This window comes from Aphis gossypii, chromosome 2 (assembly GCF_020184175.1).
Source record: "Aphis gossypii isolate Hap1 chromosome 2, ASM2018417v2, whole genome shotgun sequence".
Taxonomy (NCBI): Eukaryota; Metazoa; Arthropoda; class Insecta; order Hemiptera; family Aphididae; genus Aphis; species Aphis gossypii.
The window spans coordinates 48316918-48341054 of NC_065531.1; the positions used below are offsets into that span (position 1 = coordinate 48316918).

A 24137-nucleotide genomic window follows, 5' to 3' on the forward strand; every position below is an offset into this window, starting at 1 on the left:
TTAGTGGCTTGTAGGTACATACACGTATCGTATTATCTAATAACACTAATTAATACTTATAATATATCAAACAAATATACTTCATATCTTAGATAAATACTTCTATTATACGACTTTTATTAGTACGTTTATTATGTATATAATTATGTATATAATGAGTAAGTTATAGTATAATAGATATCTGAGTAAATCATATAAAGCATTATATCACCCCTTTTATCCTCCAATAATTAATTAATTCTAATTCTAATTTTTGGAATCTCAGTACCTACCTATATAGTTAAAGATTAAATTTACAGATTCTTATATACTAATTATAAAAAGGGTATCATATGAGTTATGTTATAAGTTTGTGACATTACAAACTTCTGTTTTTCAAGTGAAAATCTCCTTTTTACTGTACCTAAATTATTAGGTAGTTACATTTTTTGAAAATATTGATATACAATATACATATATATACTATATACACATATATATACCAATACATATATTTTTTTTTCCGAGTTATCAAAATGTTTTTATTAATGTCTAATACTCTAATATAAACCCTAATAATGGTTTACAAAAATATATTGGATCTAGTATTTACGATAGTCTATAGTTAGGTTACATTTAAGACTTCTAAATATTTATAGATTATCATTATCTATTATATGTACTAAAATTTAAAATCACGTAGCACTATATCTTCTAAACCTCTATCATGAACTTATTATCCTTAGTACAAAAAGTTAAATAACTAAAAAACTAGGTACTCGTTTGAATTTTTATTTTAATAAAATATTATCAGAAAAAAAGTCCGGTAAATAATTTGCATCATTAGAAAAGATGAATTTTCATAATTTCATTTAAAAAACAGAAGTTTGTATCTCCAAAGCAATATATTCTTTAAGTAATAAAAAAATTGAAAATGTAAAAACACGATTTTTAAGTAGATATGATTAAAAAATTAAAATCAGATTTTAAGTACCTCTTGAGATTATTCACTTTAAAAAAGTAGGCGAGCGTATTAGTGAATTATTATTATATTTATTTTTTTGAAACATTTGGTGAAAAACACTCAAAGTTATTAACATTTGTCTTTTGAAGTTTGAAACCCATTGTATTTATTTAGATATTGAAATACCTACATATTTAAGACTATAAAATAGAGTTAAAAAATTTAAAGCAAGATTTTATTTTATAAATTAATGATTTTCGTAACTTACTCATTCCATCGATGTCCAACGATGTCGTTTTTGACATTTTGTTTTATAAAAAAACAAATAAATATATTTTATTAAAACTTTAAGTAGATACTATATTGTATGAACTCGACGAAAGTTAAATATATTGTACGTACATATATTATTATTGATTTTTATTGAATGTCCAGGGTTACCATAGTTACACTATAGGGATGCTGGAAATCTATACAGAGACACACTGCATCCTAATACTTGTTGATAACTGCAAAACGTTCGAAACGACAAACACTTAACACTGCAAATACGTATTTTCTTCTCTGTTTGGTAGTTCATCCTTATATTTAAGTATTTGGAAATTAGATCACTGTAATAGGCAGTTGTTAAATTTGTATTCAATGATAAATCATTATAGGTACATACAAAAAACGATTATAACGGGAAGATGCCCTTTATTTTTAAGCATATTTCATTTTTTACTTTTATTAACATTACTAATTTATTTTTCTTTAGATAATATAGAATAATCATTTAAGTAATTACAACTATACCTAATAGCTATAACTATAACTAAAAATATTCAAGAACCTACGATTAAAATTTGTTTTATTACAACAAAATAACTAAAATCTTCGTTTTTAGTTTAAATATCCAATTTTAATAAAATTATTACTTCGAATGTATACAATTTTTGTTCAATGAATATAATCATGTTTACCTTTTTATTTTAAAAATAAAAATTTTGAAATTAAAAAATTTAAATTTCCAAGCATTATCTATTAATATTTTATTTGAATTTTGAATAAACTACAAAAGAATTGTGAAATTTTCATAAGTTTGACGAATGTTTTATTTTTCATCGTAATGTATTCACAATAGGTCACAATAAAATTATATTGAAAAGGTTTTTCATTTATTTGCCAAGATCCTAGTACTATAATTTTTGATTTTTTGAGAAGTGTTTTCCATACCTAATGGCTATTTATAATTTATCGATTTACTTAATACTTTTACGTATATTAAATAATTATTCGAATTTTACTTTAGGCAAATAGGCATTGACTTGTTTAATTAATTTTAAGATACCTATTATCAGATATTAATTATCTGTTTATATGATAAATACATATTTTTTTGGTATTTATAGAAATATGTTATTTAATTTAACTATATATAAATCGATATAATATGTTAAAAATACAATTTTCAACCTACCTAATCAACCAGCTACCGTAATAATAAAAGTAAAAAATGTATATCAGTTAGTATTATAATTATAGTACCTATATAAAAAAACGTATGAAATTTAACGTACTTGATAATATGGATCGATAGACCATTTTCGCTTAGAATCATTTTTCGTATACCTACACCGGCTATACCTACGATGATAGGTAAATCTATCATTGAATATGAATTTAATGATAGGTGTATCTATCATTGAATACGAATTTAACGTTAATGTTCATGAACTTGATCTACTTGACACACCAACCTAAATAAACAGTAGAATTAGATTTTCCTAAATATTGATAAAATATTGTTTACTGTGAAAAATTTTTGAAAATGTAGTATAACGTATAAGTCTTCATAAGTTGTTTATTAGTTATTTACCCAAATATCAAAAATATTCACAATATTAAAATAAAATAAAAGTATTCGCAATATTTTTTAAAGCGTATACATTTAAAATGTCGACAAAATTCGTATAATCTTGGACATTTTCAAATTATTTTGTAATAAGAAAAGTGTAAAACAATTTTTTTATATTTACGATAAAAACTTTCTATAACATGGAATTACCAATCTATATTAAAAAAACTACCGGAAAATCAAATTAATTTTGTTATAGTTAAAATGACTAATAAATAATAACCGTAAATGTAGTTGAAATTTTCACTAAATGTTTAAATGATTATTTTTCATTCTTGATACATTTTTAAAATACTTTGAATGTTTTGAGTTATTTATAGACATTTTCATTCTTTCTTTAATTTTATTTCTAGAAATCTCATTCACTTAGTCGAAAAGTTCGAAAAATTGATAAAAAGTTTCTCACTATTATAGTAGGTAGTTCATACTGAAACTAGAAAACATAATGTTATAATTCTTTTTTATAGACATTTATTTTTAAGTTTAAATTTGAACAAAATTATATATGTATTTACATGTTCAAAATCATTATTCGTGAGGACAAAAAAATCTTTTACGTATACCTATTGTTATATTTTAAAATTTAGGTAGCATGATTGTTCAACTGTTGTAATTAATTTGATAAAATTGTAAGTTCTTGAAGTATATAAAACATAAGACTTTGATTCAAAACAAATTCTGGACTTTCCAAGTCTTTATTTTTAATCAAATAATTGCTAACATTATATTTTTATCATCATAAGAATTTTGGAAATGAGAACGGAGCTTAATTAATGCCTTCCAAACTGCTTTTACTGTTCTTAAACTACTGGACATCTATCGAATACCTACAAAGTATACAAGTATACGACCCATTTTATTAAACTCTAAATTTAAATCTTTGTACCTGATAATTTTGTAAAGCATGAGAATGCTAAGAATGATTTTATGATTGTCTGTACATATTATATAACTTATCAATAAAGAATTTAAAATGGTCGATTCCTCTTCCTCGAACTTCTTTTATTGTATCGGATATTGTAATATTGATAAATCAAGCCTACGATTAAAGCAATGCCAATAAAAAAGTTTTGGATACTTTTTATATAGTAATGGAATTACAACTTCTGAATTTTTACCAACCATAACACTAGCTCTATCTAGGTATATAGATATATTATATGATCTATATGGTGGAATCACAATAATAATTTTCTAATCACTATTCAATTAAATCAACAGGTAGTGACTAATGGGTACTGTTTGTGTTCTACTGATCCAGTGATAACACAACTCGCATTTCACAATATTCAGTAATGTTTTTTTTTTAGTGTAGCTACAGTAGTACAGTGTACTACACAATATTCTTATTCAGTATTGTTTTTTATTCTAGTGTAGCTACAGTGTACTACTCAATATTAACTTCAGTCTTTCTATAATTTCGCATTAATTTGTCAATCATTTTTCATTATTATCAGTAGAAAATTACGAAGGATAATCGAGGTAAATAATAATTATTGCTATGCGTATTTAAATTTAAAAATACACAAACATTTTAGCGACGCTGTTTATATTTTATCAACATTTGTAATTTAGGTTGACCAATTTAATCTAAATATGTGTTGTGAAAATTAAATTAGTTAGGTATAGTACTACAAAATAGATTAATCTATTCTAAATATGTAATAGTATTTGATATAAGTTTATAACCATTGATTAAATAACTACTAGTATTATAGAGTACCTATAAATTAGAATTATTCAATCAATGCATAAGAATAATATAACAACAGAATAGATATAACATAATATCATATATACCTAGTAATTAGTATATAACAATAATAATGTTATTATTGTAATGCGTATTATTTATGACTATGATTATCTTTTAAAACAAAACATGATGTAATCTTTTTGAACATATTGATATCAGGTTTAACTACAAGTGTACAGTATTATTATTATTTTTTTTTTATAGTGAAAATTATCTTTCAATATTGTTATAGTAATTTTTAAATTTTATATTTTATTTTCACGTAGGTCATTTTATTCAATGATGAGTTAAGTTATTAGAATAAGTTGGGTATTTTGTTAAAATAATTATGTAATTACTATGTGTTGTTAAGAATTTATTAGGTATAGTTATAGTAGGTACTATTTCTTATCTGGACGTAGTACAATGGTAATCAACTAGCAGACTCTAGTCTGGATTTGAAGGTAGAAAACTGGACCGTCAAAATATCTCAAGTATATTATATTATTAATTTATTATAAAGATTTGACAAAAAATTTTTGTCACTATCTTATTTATTTATTATTTTGATCTTTTGGACTCATAGAAATTACTTGCCAACCCCTACTCCTCAGTGTAATATATCTATTATATGATATTATGATATCCAGTATAGAGTAATGGAAATGTTGAAAACTAATATATTAAATAAGTAACCTTTTATAGTCTAACAGATTATGCCGGTTTGGCCTTTTGACCTTAATAGTTAATACAGACCATTTACAATCTCAGACGACACTGAAGCATCTTTACTAGGGTTGACATAGAACAATAATGAAAAATGCAATTCGCTGCTTTACAGAGTAGGTATTTACAGTTATCAAGTCTCTGTGTTGATTTTTAAATGATTTAAATAATGAAGTTAATTACAATCAATCTCTTCCTAGTAGTATTATATTATTATTTTTATTTTTGTTTTGAACATTCTTAAAAAAAAAACAACATTGGTAACAGTAACAATAAGAAAAAATAAAAGTTTCGTTTTAAATGTAGATTATTGCTTAAATTTAAATGTTATTGCCATCAAAGTTCAAAATTACTTATTTTGTTTTGTGTATGTGGGTGTTTATATTAATTCTAATTTTAATACGTTTCAAATGGTTTCTAAGTTCAAAATGACTTATTTTGTTTTATTTATATAGGTATTATTTTTTTATTTATTGTATTTAATGCATTTTCATGATGAATCTTATTATTTTAATATTTTCAAAATGTTTTTATTTCTTCTGTTCTTGATAATTTTTATTTTAGCTTAATTTAACTAATTAAAGTCTTTTAACAACAAGTATAGAGGTCCTATATGTTCGTATTTGAATTAAGTGTCCCGGTGTCCTAACACAAGTTAAAAAATAACACTTTTGTCCCGAATTTTGGATAATCCGTCTTGTATAGTTGTATGTATCTTGTTTTAAAAATTACATTTTTTTACATCTTTTAGCTTTTTAAATTTTAAATTATTGATAAACTATAATATCTAAATCAAATGATAATTAATATTTGATTATAAGAAAAAAACTGAAAAAATTTAAATTATCTATTATGATTTTTTTGTTAGTATTGGGGTTACACTAAAGCCAAATGTAATTTTAGCTACCAAATGTTTACAAAGAATTTGTTTAACAAATATCACATATTTTATTTTGTAATATGTTAATTGCTAACATAAGTCCTTACAACCCTTTCCAAATTAATACCAATATAAATTACAAGTATAGATATGATATAAAATGTCCTGTATTTTTAAAAATAAATCTGGGATCACTATACTTATAGGACTTATTAGTCATACATGTGTTTAAAACACAATCAAATTTTATTAAAAATATATTTTGACTATTTCCGACTCTAATATAAATGGATTGATTTTAAGGCCAACTTAGAAATCCCAATTCTAATGATAATCTAGCCGAGGTACTAAACAATATTTTAAGGTAAATAATGTTTTTAAAACATATGTGTTTGTGTTAACAAATCTATGTATCTTTAACCATTTGTTTATCTATAAATTATAATGAATCTTAAAAGATAGATCTAATAATGGTCATGTACTTATTAGTTATTTATTTTATAATATAATTTTACTAGTTACCACTAATTACTATAACTTAATATATTTTTTACATTCTTTAATAAAATAAAATATTTCTATATAATATATATTTTAAGTGAATTTTTCTTATTTGTTAACTTTATATAAGTGTTTACATTTTAATAGAATAATGGTGACTTAATAAGACGTATGCTTATTGTATAGGTAAATAATAATAAAAGATAAAGGTATAATATTTAATAAATGCTGCATAATTCTAACAGGTGCTTGTGGATAATAACAATTTATTGTTTGTTATATAATTGTTTCTATAGTAACTCAAACTTAATATTAAGTTAAACAAGATCTTTTGAAAAAAAACATTGTTTTAATATTAAATAAAATAAATTATTTTCATGTTTTTAAAGATTTTAATATTTAAATTAATATTTAGAATAGAACAATTTACTTATTTAAATATATTCCAGGTGTATATTATACTAAAATGGCCTTGAGTTCTTACTACTTTTGTTAAGTACAGTTTACACATCTTACAGTGTGTGTATATGCATACTTTTTAGATTAATTTCTGTACATACTTTACATTCTAGTTAAATATAATATAATTTGTTTGTTACAGTTTTTTAGTTTGTAATACCTGTTGTAGGCATCTTAGTAATATGTTAGTTAAATTTTTACCGAATTTTAAATGTCTTGCTAATAATTAAATAACTGTAGATAAAAATTAAGACATTAATATTACCTAGATACCTATATTATAAAAAAATAAATTGTCCAAATAATATAGTTAGTTTCTTTTAAAATATTATAACATACTATATTTTTAAAATAATTTTTCAATTTAATAACTATTTAAATCAATTAACCAAATATTAACTAATTTATTTATATATAGTTTTTTCTTAAATAAGTTACCACCAATTTGCCTACATAGTTAAATTTATAAATAAAATATTATTTTTTGAAAAACATATTGAATTGTGTAAAGAAAATATTATTAACAAGTTCAATTTTACTTGAATAAAATAAATTTTAATCTAACTAGTTAAATAATTGCATTAAATGTTATTACTTACTTTGAAAAAAGTAATAGTAGGCATAATATAAGGATAAGGGTTTTTAATAGTAGGTATTTTAAATGTTATTAAAGTATAATTATTATTATAGTTAATAATATAAGTTAGTAGGTGCCTAATTTTATATAATATTATTATGTATATACATTTTATTTAATAATTATCCTTTTCTTACTAATGTAGTAATATGACTATTATACTATTAAACTAAACTGAAACCATATAAATGGAACTGATTAACTTTCTTTTTGATAAAAATCTATTGAAATATTTTCCATTGTTATCTACATAATTTGATGTCTTTTCACCTTTAATTTTATATGGTTGAATTGTTTTTGTCTTCTGCTATTAAATTTTAATTTTGTTTTTGTTTTTAATATTATATTATTCTAATGATTTTCAATTCTTAGAACAATTATCAACATACCTAGTTAATTAGAAATAATTATTACAAATAATAATTCATAGTTATTTTTGTTTAAATCTCCATTCTATAATTACATTTTTTAATATTTATCTAGCTAAAGAATGTACTATTGTTATTTTAATGTAATTTTATTTTGCAATTTTATCTCACATTCCATCATAATAACAGTTAGATGTATCAGTAATCATAAATATTATTTAAATTTGTTTTACACGTGATTTTAATAATAGTTTTTAATTTTTAGATGAGTGATGGAGAATACTAACTACCGTCCATTGCCACCTCCTAGGAATAAAGTTACTAGTAAATGCACAAAAAAAAAGCCACCAGTACCATTACCACGCAAGAATGTAAACGTTTATAATAGTGATTTGAATGATGATTCAAATTTAATTTCTTCAAATTTTAAAGAAATAAATGTTTTGTTAAAAAAAAATTTTAAACCAGAAATGAAAATGGCATCTGAAAATGGTCTTGAGCGAAAAAAATCTGTCATCGAAAATACTAGAAGTATGAGTATTTGCATTGAAAAATCTTTTCGTAGCCTCTTACCTAGGCCTACACGACGACATACAATTAGTCAAACATCTGAAGATTTTAAACAAGATATCAGTGAATCTCCAATTGAAAATGATATATTTTCTACGTTAAGTTTTGACTCTCCAATTCCATCAGATAGTAACTCTGACCGATCATTTAGTAATTATTATTCCGAATCAGAAATTTGTAATTCACAGCCTCCAAATTTTCCACCACCTCCTTTACCTCAAGATGTGTTGTATGATAAGATACCAAGATCAAGCAATTCTAGTAGCCAATGTGGATCATATTCTACAGAAAACATTTATGAGCTTATCTTAATTGGGCAGACAAAATCACAAGCTTATGAAAACTGGAATCCAACAAGTGAGAAAAGTTTTAACTCAAGTGATATAAATAATATTAATAACGAAACTAAACATAGTAAATCAGATAATGATGAAAATTTGAATCAAACCTGTTTATTTACCAACAAAAATATGCCTAATGACACAACATCTGTTGTATTACAATTTGATCCTTTACATAATTCTTTAAATAATTTATTGGATAAACAAAAAGAAGAAGAAGATTGTTCATTACTACAAGAAATCGATGAAATATTATATTCATCACATTACAGTACTGTTGAATCTAGAAGTGTTATGAACTTTAATCTTGAAGATTTAGATGAAGATTTGTATACTATTCCTGAACCTCCAGATCGTTTGGACTCAATCGAAGAACCTAATAATTCATTAGTGTTACAAGATGATGTTATAAATAACATTGATTGTAAAGAAGAAATTCAAGTTGAACCTGTTTTTGAAGAAAAACCAAGAAAAAATTCTTTAACAAGTTGGCTAAGTATGAAACGTACTTTGAAAAAAGTTGCTGATGGATCAACAGGCTCAGTTAGAAAAATGAAATCAATACTAAAACCAGATGAAAAAATTGAAAAAGAAGATATTTCAGAAGTAGAAATGTCTAATATCTTTCATAATGGTATTTTATTTGTTAGTATTGATGAAAAAAATAAAGATTTTGAAAAAAAATGGTGTCAAATAGTGGGTGGCCAACTCAAATACTCAACTAATAAAAACCAAACCGGAAATTCAATTTCGTTAACATCATTATTAAGTATTCAAACTGTCAATCAACCTAAACAAAAGTAAATTTATTTTTAATTTGTTAATTTGTTTTAATTTCATAATTTAAAACTTTAAAATATTTTTCTATTGCAGTGAAGGAGAAGATTTATTTTGTTTTAAAGTAAAGTTTTTGTCACGTCCTCAATCGATTTTATTTGGAGCTCTTTGTACTACAGAACGTCTTGTATGGATGCAAAAAATTTTAGGATCAGTTACTAGTTTATTTCCACTTAAAATATCTTCTGAATTTAGTAAAGCCGGTTATGCAACATTAAAAGTAAATTCATTTAACATATCTAATTACTTAAATTTTAATAATCATTCATTTTTGATAGTTTAGTTTTAAATATCATATGTTTATAGGAAGGCATAAATGGTGAATGGAAACAAGCCTGGTTATTGTTACATAATAGAGTATTAACATTTGCTAAACAAACCTGTGGACCAGAATTGATTGATTTAAGAAAAGTCAGAAACGTAGGTCAGTATAATTTTATAAAATAGAGTTTATTTATAACATTATTACAATATTACTTAATGATAATAAAAAATATTTTAGTGACTCAAGAAGATGAGGAGTTAGGAATAACTGTACTAGTTGTAGATTATATTACAAAGTCAATTTATTTGAAGTTTGATGAAGATTCGGAGATTTTGCATTGGCAACATATAATAAAAGCTGAAACTGTGAATACTAGTCCACATTTAAAAGATCAGCAACTGAGTAAAGATCAAGTTCCAGTTATCGTTGAAAAATGTTTAAAATTCATTTATGCCCATGGTATGAAATATTTAAGTATATTTTAATAATTCAGGAATTTTAAAATAAAATAATAATTTTTTTTAACCCAGGGTGCTTGACAGAAGGTGTCTATAGGCGTAGTGGCTCTTGTTCTAATACTACTAAGCTTTTATCTGCATTCAGAAAAGATGCCTGGGCTGTACAATTCAGCCAACAAGATTATTCAGTATACGATGTGGCAAGTGTATTGAAACGATTTTTTAGAGATTTACCAGAGCCTGTGCTTACCACTGAACTCCATACACATCTTTGTAATGCTGTAAAATGTAATTGTTCTGAAGATGAAAAAGTAATACTTTACAGAAGTTTATTAGAGCGACTACCAGCTATTAATTATGTGACTGTGCGTAAACTTTTGAGTCACTTATATTACATCCAACTTCAAAATGAAAAAAACTTGATGACTGTGCAAAATTTAGCATCAATTTGGGGTCCAACATTAATGCACATAGAAGTATATTATTTAAATAATACTATTATAAAATGTATAATTTATTTTATATTTTTAATTTTATTTTAGGATAATGATTCACTTAACTGGTCGAAAGTAGAATCTGAAGCTGTAAATGATCTTATACTCTTATATCCTAAGTTGTTTTATGTGGAAGAAGATGAAATAAAGCGGGAAGATAGAATTATGGAAGCATTAATACAATATAATTTATCAAATGGTAATGTCCCTCAGCCATCAAAACCTTCTGGAGATTTAAAAATTTGGATATATCTTGGTTCAAAGGATAGTGAAAATTGTGTCAATGTCACTGTAAGTTTATAATTTTTAATTTTTAAATATATAGATATATTTTTATTTTGTTATTTAGTTGAGTCCGAGTAAAACCGCATTGATGATATGTGACGAACTTGCAAATAAGATGGGAGCCCGTGGTGGATATTTACTTGGTTTACAGGAAGTAGTTTGTAACGGAACAATGATTCGTCCAATTCATCATACAGAGTTATTATTAGACATAGTACTGTTATGGGCTTATTGGGATGTAAAGTATAGAAAGGAAAATTACATTGTTTGTCTTCAGCCAAATTCTTTACTTATTGAAATTGTACCGTTTGTAAGTAATAAGTATGATATAATTGTAATATAGACAATTTAAAATTATAATTATAAATTAATAATGAGTATTGTCTTTATAGGCTAAAGAACATTTAACTATTTGTGCAGAATTAAAATTTGCAGAACAAAAGAGTAAATCGTTTAAGAATTATTTATTTGAAATAAGTGACAGAAAATTAATATGTTACAAAGACAAATCTGTAATTATTATTATTTTTTTATTGCTTTATTGCTTTGAGTACTTTGATTAATTATAATTTTTTGTTTTAGGGATCAACATTACTATATGAATGGTTTATTAAGGATTTAATTTGGTATATTGGATTTGAACCTAAAAGAAACCCACATGCTAGGTAAATAATCATATACTTATTAATTATCTATAGAAATAGAACAGTAAGAAATGCCAAATCCATTATAAAGTACCTATCTTGGTATCAAAGACAAGTGTCTATTTTTTCTACTAGATTTGCTATTGCTTAATATTAAAATAGAATACTTACACCAGGTTGGATAAACCTTTACTAAAAAATGTAATCAATAACTAACTAATGGTCCCTTAAATGTGATTTAGTAGACCATAATTGATCCATTAAATGTATCAATTTTTTTTTTCTTGGTAACTCGGCATTAGTAAATATTTTGAATATTTTTCTCAATTTTAATGTGTATTAGTATATTGTTTGACAATAGTTTTTTTTACAACTGTTTGAACTATAATAATATATTATCTTCAATATTGTAATGATTACTTATCAAATGTTATTTTATAATTTTTTATACTTTATCTCCTTTTTTTGTTTAGATGGTGTATAACATTCATTTTAAAGAATGACCTACCTAAAGAGTAAGTTAAGAATAATAGGGATCAATTATTTTATCAAATAATGTATTTTAAATTAATGAATCATTTTTAGTATAAGAGATAATTTTGGTTGGTCAATTGCTGGTACTACTAAAGAAGATCATTTACGATGGATGGCAGCATTGTTGTTAGCTGAATATGGAATTGATCAAATTACACCACCAGTGACCATTAATTTATTAGATTATTAAAATAATTTTTACAAAGTATTTTATAAGTTGAACATAATCTTAATGAGTTGTGCTGTACTTACAGTTTAATGTTGATGTAACATTACATTTGTATTATTAATTTGAAAACATTTTACATCAATATTTACAAACATATGACCATAAATGTAAGCAAATTATAAAGTTGAATTGTATGTACTATTATTTTAATTTGATATGTTCAAGTATTATTTTTCCATAATATTTGTTATACAACTCAATGCAAATGAATCACAATATTTAAATAATAGTTAATTAATCAATTATTCACAGTTTAGTTGATTATCAATGATCTCATTTAAATTTACAATGTTTGTAATCCTTAAAGTCTGAATTTTTGTTTAAATTAATAGAATATTAATTTTGCCATTCTTGGAATTCATGTTAGTCGAATTCTATTTATTTATATTCATCATGATTTTATAAAATATTCGATTCAATTTTAGCAGTATTTTTTAAGTAAACAACAAAAATTAACTTATACTTTTTTATGTAATACAGTAAAGTTTAGTCACCAAAATGCTTATCGATAAAAAAAAAACTGTTTTGATGTATATTTAAAAATACTCCAAAAGAAGAATAATACTATTAATACTCGTACAATATAACCTCCCAATAGCAGTTATTTTATTTTTTCTTAAAAATAAATGGTTTTTATATAGATAACTATGTGTTATGTTACAAATGTACTGTGTAGTATTTACTGTGATACCCTTATAATTAAACAATATAAAAAATATATTATACGTTTATATTAAAATCGGATAAATTATTATTTTTTAAATTATACTATGTTATGTTATAATTGAAAATATTTAATAAAAATTTAATTTGGAAGTATTTATTATATACTATTTAATTATATAAAATTATTCTGGTGCTATTAATGTTATTGTTAATTATTAAGGTTTTAATTTGTATAATTAAAATTATTCTTGAGAGAATTTTTTTTTCATTACTATTATAGATTATTTAATTTGTATTAATATAATATTTTATATTTTTCAATTTTTCTGAAATTTTCTTGATTTGTAAATAAAGATTATGACCACACAAGGTAATATAGAATTATTGATATTTTTTTTTTACATCAACAGTGTTATTTTTTATTTTCCTAATCATTAAAATAATATAGTTAGTAATTTGGTATAAATAGTTATTTTAGTGTCTATTGATTTGAAAATTATTTGTAAGACTTGAAATTATTAATCAAACCATTAAATTATTCATCAAACTACCATAGGGCATTTGCGGTACTAGCACTTTATCTATAAAATACAGACTTATAAAACATCCCCTCCTCCTTCCTCATTAATCATTATATAGCCAGGAACGAGATCGGTTTATCGGTAATATAAAGATAAACATATTATGTTCTCTCATTCAATGTCTATACTTAGTTAAATTGTTCTTTTTTCAATTGTATAATTGTTAGATGTTCATTTGGATAATATGAAAATTACTAGCTGAATAATCCGACTCCGCCCGTATGCAGTTTTTTGTGTTGCTAACGTATTACTTTTTATACTACAGGTTGCAAGAAATTATAAAAGCATTAAAAATTAAATGCGCAATGTGTGCTTACGACAGCATGCCTGCCCCTATTACTGCACGTCTGCACCTGTTGGAAATGCCTGCGTACGTCGTCGATTGAGGCAAACACAATACCTTTAACCACGTTGAGTTCCACAGTCGCACATAGTCGACAAATTGTATAATATTGTGTATCTTTACGGGTGTATTACCATAATCGCAAATCGCACTAAGGGTGCTTAGTACCCTGTATTTTAATAATAGCATCCCGAATCCCGTAATTACCTATCACCATGAAGTAAGATAATTATCTTAGTTCATGCCTATAACTGATATAGTGTTAGGTACTACCATAGTTACTATTTCCATAATAATAACATTTATTAAAAATTCATTAACAAAATCATTTAATTTAAGTTAATTTAAAGACTATCGGACTTATCAGTTATTCACATTGAAAGAAATATAGTTCTTGATAATGAAATTATTTTAAATAAGTACCTATGCTGAAAATAAGCTTACATTTTCATTAAATTTATAGACGATACTGGAGTAATTTCCTCAAATCTTGACATCAACATAGTAATAAGAAAACTTCAAAATCACTTACTTAAATTGCAGCACTGGTTCAAATTATGGAAAATAAAAATTAATGAAAATAAATCAAATAATATAACCTTTAGTCTTCGCCGCAACGACAGTCCTCCAATATTTTTAAACAAAAAAATAATTCCTAAGGTAGACGCAGTCAAATATTTATGTGTTTACCGCGACAAAAGGCTAACCTGGGCGTCACACATAAAAATCAAGAGAAAATCCTAAAACCTTAAGAGGCCGTTCTGGTACCCGAAATTCGACCGTAAAAACATGCTTTCGTACTTCCCATTTTCCTCAGCTCTCGTTAGTCGTAGAAACATGATTTTTTCACCAAAATAATCCTGAGAAGTTCTTCTAGGTGACTGCGGTCCAGATTTTTAAATTTTTTTTTCAAACCGATAATATTTGCATTTGAAATTTTCATTTTTTTTTCAAATTTTTGAAAAATTATATAAAATAGACAAAAATAGATATCAAAAAACTGGAACGTAGTTATCTAGAAAAATTTCTCAGGATTATTTTAGTGAAAAAATTATGTTTCTACGACTAACGAGAGCTGAGGAAAATAGGAAGTACGAAAGCATGTTTTGGTAAGAAATTTAGAAATTTACAGTCGTCATGTGCTGCTCTGCTTAGTATAGCGGCAGCGTTCGAGAACAACGTTCATACCACCACCCCGCGCACTATTGCAGGCATACCGCACCATAGGTCAAAACTGGTTTTCATATCGCGGCTGAGCCGCTCATTGTCTATAAATAATTATTATACACAATACGAAAACAATTTAATATTGGTGACAGAATAATACAATATCTTGTTTTATTTTTTTCCTAGAACCGATATCGAATTTTATATTTCGTACATTATTATTATTCTGCACATCATATTTTACATAAACTCACATAACACTTTTATAATTTGAATAATTCTTTTTTTAAGCTTACTACATAAATTTAGACATCTTCTCAGATCTAACATTTCAGTCTCTAACAAATTACTTATATAAAAACAAATTATCCGCCCATCTATAACTTATGGCATCCAACTCTGGGGCTCTGCCAAAAACTAATCTAATCTTCCAAGCTTTTCAGTCAATTATGAATTAGGGCCTGATCACACTATGGCGGTTCCGCCGCGCGGTTAAAACCTAGTTTGATTTTGCCGCGCGGTGTACACGAACCACACTAGTGCGGCAAAACCGCTGAACTTGTGTTCATTTGTGAATTAGAAACCACCAAAAACAGTTGTGTTTACTAAATTTTCAAAATTTTATGCATAAAATAATACTTAATTAAGTTTTTTATTTTAATAATATAGTTATTTAATATTTATATTTTATACTATAATATAATTATTATAGTGATTTGTGTTAATTACAAAAACAGAAATTTATAGTTTTGTTCTTTAAAAATATCACAAAACATGGATTATGATCATTATATGCAATTCATGAAAGTCGTACAAGTTGCCAACTATTTTGGTTACTTAAACGCTCCAAAAAAGGATAGAAGATACTGGATCCATCCATTTAATCAAACACGGGAAGAAACACGAAGGTTTTTGGATTTTTATGAAAAAATTAGACTGAATTCTGATAAATTTTTTACATATTACCGTATGTCAATTGCTTCATTTGATGAGCTTATGATAAAAATTCGACCTTACATCACCAAACAAGAAACGACATTTCGAAGTCCAATATGTGCTGAGGAAAGACTTACTCTAACAATCAGGTAAAATTGGTTTAAAAAAATTATGGATAAATAATAAAACATTATTTTTTTTTTTTTATCAAACCATGATACATTATTAATTTTAACCTTTAATACATTTTTTCGCGATAGTAATTAAATTCAATATATATAATTAATTATTATAATAATAACAGAAAAGTAACAAATACTTTAAAAATATTAGTAAAGTAACACTTAAAAAAAAAAATGAAAGTACTTATTTCAAACAAATCTTTTAAAAACAATAAAATAACAAATAATTATAATAATCATGAGTCATAACTCATAACTATATAAATTAAATACGATCCTCCTCAGTATTTGATGTTCCAGGATTATTGAGAGCAGCCGAATAAGTAGATGGGTACGAATAAGGTGTAAAGCTTGTTTGGAAATGTGGAAGAAAGGCATTTGAAGGATGATGAATTTGATGATTTGTCAAATTTTGTTGGTTAGAATAGTCGGTATAATTTTGATAAATATTATTAGGTTGAGGTGCTGTAATAATCCGTTTTACTGCATTAAGAAATTCGATTTTCAAATCCCATTTTTGAGCGTCGTTCATTTTTTTAAGATCGGGTAAAAAAGATAATAAAAAAGCTTTATCAGCATCGAATTCTTCGGGGGGTTTTAGGGGGGGATTTTTCATAAATTCAACCAGAGTCTTTTGAAAGTCTAAATTATTTTGATCCTTCTTTTTTTTTTTATTAGATAAATCAGACGCTGGAATAGTCACTTGTGATTGTGAAATAGAATTGTCTCCATCATAATTGTCATTATTTTCCATGATGTCAATATTTTCGGTATTATCCATATTTCCGGTTGTCCTGAATGATAAAAAAAAAGAAATACATAATAAAATTCTTAAACGAGCGATGCATGTATTGATTTTTCTAAGTATTTTTTTTTTTTTTTTTAAGTGTCGATAAAATAATGTTGGGTGCCCAAAAAAAACTTGAAAATTTAATATACAATTTCTTATAAGTTGTTCTTATTGTAGTTAAAAAAATTTTTTTTCGCAATTTTTTTATATACCTAACGATTTATCCTAATATGATTTCAATATTTGTTAATATCCAAAAAATATAAATCGTAGGTACTTGAAAATTTCACCAGTTATTTAGATTTGCATTTTTTTACATAATTTAATTTTCAAAATATTTCTCTTATTTTAAGGCTATTTGTAGGCATTTGAAATAGTCGTTTTTGTTTAATTTTTTACATTATAAATATTGATAAAAAATTTTAACTGAGTCAAAATGCTTGAAAATTTAATACAAAGTTCCTCATAAGTCATTTTTATAGTGATTTGAAAATTATTATTATACATAGGCACAATTTTTAAATAGGGTATTCTGGTCATTAAAATTTTGAACATAAACCATCTTTTACACCACCCAATGGAAAATATATCGTAGGCTGAATGTTTACTCACTTTCTTTTTTTCATTACTGGTATAAGGAAAGATAGTACATCTCCATACGCATATGATTGTTTTGATTTCGCTTCAGATCCACTCTTTACTTTCCTCGTCTCATTTATAGATCGTGTATAGTTGTCCCTTATATTTTTCCATTTGCATTTTAATTCTTCAACTGCAGTATACAACAATAAAGATTAATTTAATAAAATTATGAAAAGAAATATATAATGCTTTTTTTGTTTATCAAATATGTATATTTAAAACATACGAAAAATTTGTAATGTTAGGCTAGTTTACGATTTTTTTAAACTCGTTAAGTTAGGTTATTTTAAAATAATAAAGTTAAATTAAGTTAAAAGTTACTTATATTTGTTTTCGTTAACTCGTCAAGTTAAACATTAACTTTGAAAAAAAAAAGTACCTAACTTAACTTAGTTTTAACTTTTAAGTATATTATATAGTTTTTCTTTACGCCCAAGAAAATTACTGGGGAATTTAAAATGATACATCAAAGTATTAACTAGCTATCAAAAAACCTACTTTTCTAAAAACCTACTTCAAAAATTCGCATTATTTTTTGGATGAAAATTAACTTAATTTAGATATTTTTGAATAAAATTAACTTAAAGTTAACACGTTAATTAAAAAAAAAATAACTAAATAAGTTAAAAGTTAATTTGAAAAAAAGTATATAACGAGTTAATTAACTTAATTAAAATTAACTTTGAATTCGTTAATGCCCAGCCTTGAAAATTTGGACCTCAAATGTTGTTAAATTAAAATAATTTATAAATTTCTTCTTATTATAATACAACTGCTGGATCATTTAAGATTTTGTTATAGATATTTATCAATTGGTACAAATTTCGTTGCACTACAGTATGAATTTCTGTTGGGTAAAAGTACCATAAACATAATTATACGAGAGACTTGTCAAGCTTTATGGACCATTTTGCAACCAGAAGAAATGCCTGAACCTAATAGTAATCAATGGTTAGATATAGCAAATAAATTTTATATGAAAACGAATTTTCCCAATTTAGTTGGAGCTGTAGATGGAAAACATATTCGCTGTATTAATCCAAAAAATAGCGGGACCATGTTTTTTAACTACAAACATTTTTTTTCTATTCTTTTAATGGCTGTTGTTGATTCAGAATATTGTTTTGTGTCAATTGATGTTGGGGCGTATGGTCGAGAAAGCGATTCTACAGTATTTAAGGATTGTCCGTTTGGAAAAAAACTTTATTCGAATCAATTAAATCTTCCAGCCCCCGCTTGTTTACCAAATACAACCGATTCTCCGCAACCTTTTGTCATCGTTGGAGACGAAGCTTTTGGGTTGCATAAAAATTTATTAAGGCCATATCCAGGACGTGGTCTTAACGCAACAAGAAGAGTTTTTAATTATAGACTGTCTCGCGCTCGAAGATTAGTAGAATGTGCCTTTGGTATTCTTGCTAATAAATGGAGAGTTCTACACAGTCCGCTTTTAGTTGAACCAGACTACGCTGACGACATAATTAAAGCTTGTTGCATACTTCATAATTATGTACGAAGAAGAGATGGCTACAAATTTGAAGATACTCTTTCTAATGTCCTGGAGGACTTTGGAAATGGCGGTGTTGCAGGAGCTCGTCTAGAAGGTACACAAGTACGCGACTATTTTGCAGACTATTTTATGGGCGCTGGGTCGGTACCCTTTCAATCGAGGTTTTCTTACTAAACTATTGAAGTAATAAAAATAACACTATAATATTATGATACTTAAAATTACAATTTTACATATATTTTTTAGATTATATCCACAACATTTTCGCATTGTAAAATAATTTTTTTATCTTCTGTCATATAAACATAAGTATTTTAATATTAATTATCAACTATTGTTAAATTTAATATAATATAAATTATAATATACGTCTTATTACCATAGTAACTAATACTTGATTGTTAAAAATACAAGTCATAATCCATGTCTTTTGTAATTACTAATTTATTTAAAAAATGTACTTACTTTTTATTCTTTTTTCATTTTCGTCATAGTTTTCCCATTCATCAAATACATCACACCCAATATTATTCCATGCTCTCAATTTTGCATGCTTGTCTGCATAATCTTTGCAACTTATTTTCCACAAACACTCATGTTTCTCCACACTCACAATAAACATTTCTGTATCGAATACACTCATTTTTATAAATTAAAAAAAAATGTAGAAAAAGAGGTAAAGTCCTTCTACCGCGCGTCTTTACCGCTCAAGTGTGGTAGATCCTATTGAAAACAATACGTTGTAATCAAAAGCGGTTAGAAATTTTGGACGCGGCAAAACGGACAAACCGCGACATGTCGCGGTTTGGATCGGTGACCAGCGTCGCAACGCGGCGGAATCGCGGTGGTGTGACTCGTTCCGTAAATAAATATGGGTTTTTATTCAGCGGCGAAACCGCGCGGTTTCGACCGCGCGGCGGAACCGCCATAGTGTGATCAGGCCCTTAGTTTAAGATTAATAACTAAAGCTCCGTGGTATGTCAGCAACCAAACATTACATAACGACCTCAACATCTGCACATTACCAACTCTCGCACGCATTTATTATTCAAACTTCCACGCGCACACACATAATCACCCTAACCTCTTATTTCGAATCTTTCCTCTACAACTATTCCCAACAATCCTCCTCGCCGCTTAAAACGTAACTGGTCACGCGATTTACTCATATAATCAGCCAAAAAAACTTTTGAAGTAGTGTCACTGGACGGTCTGGACGCCCCCTTCTATCACGTCCCCATGCCTTGTACATATATTCTAAAATTTACTTACTGTTTTACTTGTATACAGATTGTAAATAAATAAAAAAAAAAATTAATTTTTCTATAATACGGGTACGACGCGTCTATTATGACGTGTTTATTATTAATATTATGAATGAATATCTATTATTATTAATTATTCAGAATTGCTTATTAGGCAAAAATTCCGCAATTATGATAACGACATTTTTACTTCGTATATGGTATATTATTTATATAATTTTTTAGTTATAATTATTAATTAGTTTATTTATTTATCACATGTCAACTATAAAATTTTCGATAACTGAACGAAATATAATATCTGTGGGATATACGACAGCGAAATTCCAAATATCAGTAATTTAAAATTAAATGTATTTAACTGGACCCATTGGCCATCCCATTTTTAATGTAATCAGAGGTGTTCCTAATAATTTTTTTGAAAGTATACTAAATCATCAAATACCAAAATATACCTAAACATTTAATACAATAAAAATATTTTTCTTATGAGTTATATGAGAAGAGCCTGTAAAAAGCGTATCAATTATATGGAAAAGATTTTAAACAGTGTTGGCGTTTATTCTGGAATGTTCGACGGAGCACTTATCGGATCTATGAAATTATTGATTCGATAACGAGCGGGTATTTCCGCCGAATGTTCTAGAATCAACGATTATTATAAATATATTACGATCGCTAATGTGCGTGTGTATCAGTGTGAGTTAGACGTTAGTCGTTAGTCCACTAGTAAGTAAGCCAGTCGGTATTCTGTCGAAAGTGCGTCCTGGCGCGGCCCTATTTTGTAAGTTTTGAAGTACGAATGAATGATAAATAAAAGTTATACGTTAATATTATAGATAATTATTTTATTCCGATTTATTATTTTTGTAATTATCATACACCGCTCGCAATATATATAATATATATATATATGTGGTCCAACAACAGATTTTTTTACATATTATTATCTTTAAGTATATTATACCTTGTCAATCTTTACAAATTGAAATATTAAAAAGTAAAGAGTATGATTCTTTAAGTCACAAATAATATTGACGTAAATACGGTAAAACTACTTGATTAAATTAATTTTGTTTTTTCCTTTGTATATTTGAGTATATGCAATACACTTAAAATTTTGAAATTTTGTACAAATATCTTGATAGGTAGTTAAAATCGCAAATCGATTGAGACTTGAGAGCCTACTCATACTATAGTCTGTCCAGCGAGAGAACGCGCCGATTCTGCGCATCCTCCTGCACCTTCCTGCTATCGAAACTGGTTTTCCTATGGCAGGGAGACGTTTGGGGATGCGCAGAAAAACCGATTTTGGTCGGTTTGCGGCGCGTTCTCTCGCTGGACAGAGTATAGGTACCCATATTATTGGAAAATTGAAAATCTTGAGAGTATACGGCGTATATGGTAGTATACCCTATGGAAACACCCTTGAATGTAATAGTTTTACAAGTTTTTCCTAAGCAAAAATGCCGTAACTATGATAATTTATCCAGAAATATGTGTTAATAAAAAAACAATATTGCCGCAATTGTAATAAAATGTACGGCAATCTTTCTAAGCAAACTGTGGTTACGACGTTTTTGCCAAGTACCGATTATATTTTATTACAATTGCGGCAATATTGTCGCATATTATGGATAAATTATCATAGTTACTACATTTTTGGAATAGAGTATAGTATTATTATTGTCGCTAATGTGCATTACTTTTGAGAAATAAATAATATTAATTTTATCGTTGATCGTCGACAGTCGACAATAGATAAGCTTTATATAATAATATTAAATAATTCAAGTCGAAGGTCTAAGAATAATCTGATAGTACTGGGAATATTGGTATTATAATAGTTTAAAAATACCAATAAGGCAATAACTAATAAGAAATAAGAATAAACCACCAACTCCACTCAGACCACTCACCATTCGCCAACGACCTTTCCTAAACCATTAACCAGTACTATAGTACTATTTATAGTTATAAATATTTAATTTATTATTATGCATTGCCTATGGAAAAAGTATCACACCAGTACCAACATAATTAACTTCATTCATAACCGTCCGCATATGCCGTACAGTTTATTTAGTTCATTTTTTTTCAATTTATTCATTCAAATCATTTAACATATTTTACAAATAGTTATTAGTAATTTAAACTAAAATTATATATAGTCATAATTGTATTTTATATTTTCTACAAATCTAATATAAAAAATAAAATTTAACAAAATTATGTTTTAAGAAGTAACATTTATAAAAAATCATCTCATTTTCATCTAGATAAAATTGATTTTATCTGTATCTATTTCTAGATGTATTTTTAGTTCATATATCTTATCTATATCTAGATACAAAAAAAACTAAGCACAACATTGTATAGCACACACTAATGTTCGTTTACTTCTCACATATTAATACAGCCGAAATGTTCATGTAATATGAACATAGAGTAATAACCTAACCTATGAATATGAAAAGCCTAAATACCAAGGTTTATAGATAATGCAGGTTGCCTCAAAGTCATGTAAGCAAATCGATCACCCCGCACTATTCCTTATCTACTGACGTCATTGAAGTATAAAATCAGTGGCGTAGCTAGACACTTTTTCTTGGGTAGGCCCAATATTTTGATGTAATAAAGATTATCAATGAATATTTATATTAAATAAAAAAATATGATATAAAACATTCGTTTTGGGGAGAAGTGGGTAGGCCCGGACCTACCAAGCCTACCCGCTCGCCACGCCACTGATAAAATTCGCGCTCTTATTCAATGATTATGATATTATCATAGGTATGCGTTTCACTAATATAGGTATTTAACTAAAAATTGAAGTGTTATGTGTTATCTATAAACCTTGCCTAAATACTACTCCTTAAAACATAGTATGCTTCAGCCACAGATATATACTAATATATTATTATTATTATTATTATTATACAGTATTAGTATATATCTGTGTGTAAATCAAATTATGAATATTATGCGATTGTTTTCAGAAACTAATCGAATAACTAGATGGTTTGAGATAATCGAATAAATCGATAGTTTGTATTCAGTGTTAGTGCCCATCATTTTATATTTGTAATGTTTTTCTTATTGAATTCATGACAATATAATATAATATATACCTATAGTAAATATATATAGTTAATGTTTATTTCATATGAGTAGATAATGTTACCAGTTTTAAGATTTACAGATTTTGCATTAATAGATTGACCATATTCAATTTGTTGCAACCACCTAAGA

General features: G+C 26.0%; 4 protein-coding genes across 5 annotated transcripts in view; 2 read left to right on the forward strand and 2 right to left on the reverse strand.

The window, feature by feature from the left end:
* Window positions 1-1369, reverse strand: part of LOC114120489 (uncharacterized) — a 2782-nt gene extending 1413 nt beyond the window's left edge. The window contains exon 1 of the mRNA XM_027982411.2: window positions 1212-1369. Within this exon, the coding sequence (XP_027838212.1) occupies window positions 1212-1248 (37 nt within the window). The 5' untranslated portion in view covers window positions 1249-1369. The remainder of the gene's footprint in view (window positions 1-1211) is intronic.
* Window positions 1370-4090: 2721 nt separating this feature from the next.
* On the forward strand, window positions 4091-13870 carry LOC114120446 (arf-GAP with Rho-GAP domain, ANK repeat and PH domain-containing protein 2). 2 transcript variants are annotated; one of them, XM_027982349.2, is made up of 12 exons: window positions 4091-4322; window positions 8412-9857; window positions 9931-10114; window positions 10201-10318; window positions 10397-10618; window positions 10690-11093; window positions 11160-11402; window positions 11461-11706; window positions 11789-11908; window positions 11979-12061; window positions 12514-12555; window positions 12626-13870. In XM_027982349.2, exons 2-12 carry the CDS (start codon window positions 8419-8421, stop codon window positions 12762-12764), a joined length of 3240 nt encoding a protein of 1079 aa, XP_027838150.2. In that variant the 5' UTR covers window positions 4091-4322; window positions 8412-8418; the 3' UTR covers window positions 12765-13870. The 2 variants fall into 2 exon arrangements, with proteins under 2 accessions (XP_027838150.2, XP_027838152.2); XM_027982351.2 differs by lacking the exon at window positions 4091-4322 and adding an exon at window positions 4885-5069.
* Window positions 13871-16134: 2264 nt separating this feature from the next.
* LOC114121668 (uncharacterized) lies at window positions 16135-19794 on the forward strand. The gene is made up of 2 exons (XM_027984094.2): window positions 16135-16645; window positions 18912-19794. The coding sequence occupies exons 1-2, from the start codon at window positions 16335-16337 to the stop codon at window positions 19792-19794; spliced, it is 1194 nt and encodes a 397-aa protein (XP_027839895.2). The 5' UTR covers window positions 16135-16334.
* On the reverse strand, window positions 16874-18313 carry LOC114121669 (uncharacterized). The gene is made up of 2 exons (XM_027984095.2): window positions 18081-18313; window positions 16874-17472 (listed from the first exon to the last, which is right to left on the reverse strand). Exons 1-2 carry the CDS (start codon window positions 18092-18094, stop codon window positions 16944-16946), a joined length of 543 nt encoding a protein of 180 aa, XP_027839896.2. The 5' UTR covers window positions 18095-18313; the 3' UTR covers window positions 16874-16943.
* Window positions 19795-24137: the final 4343 nt, after the last annotated feature.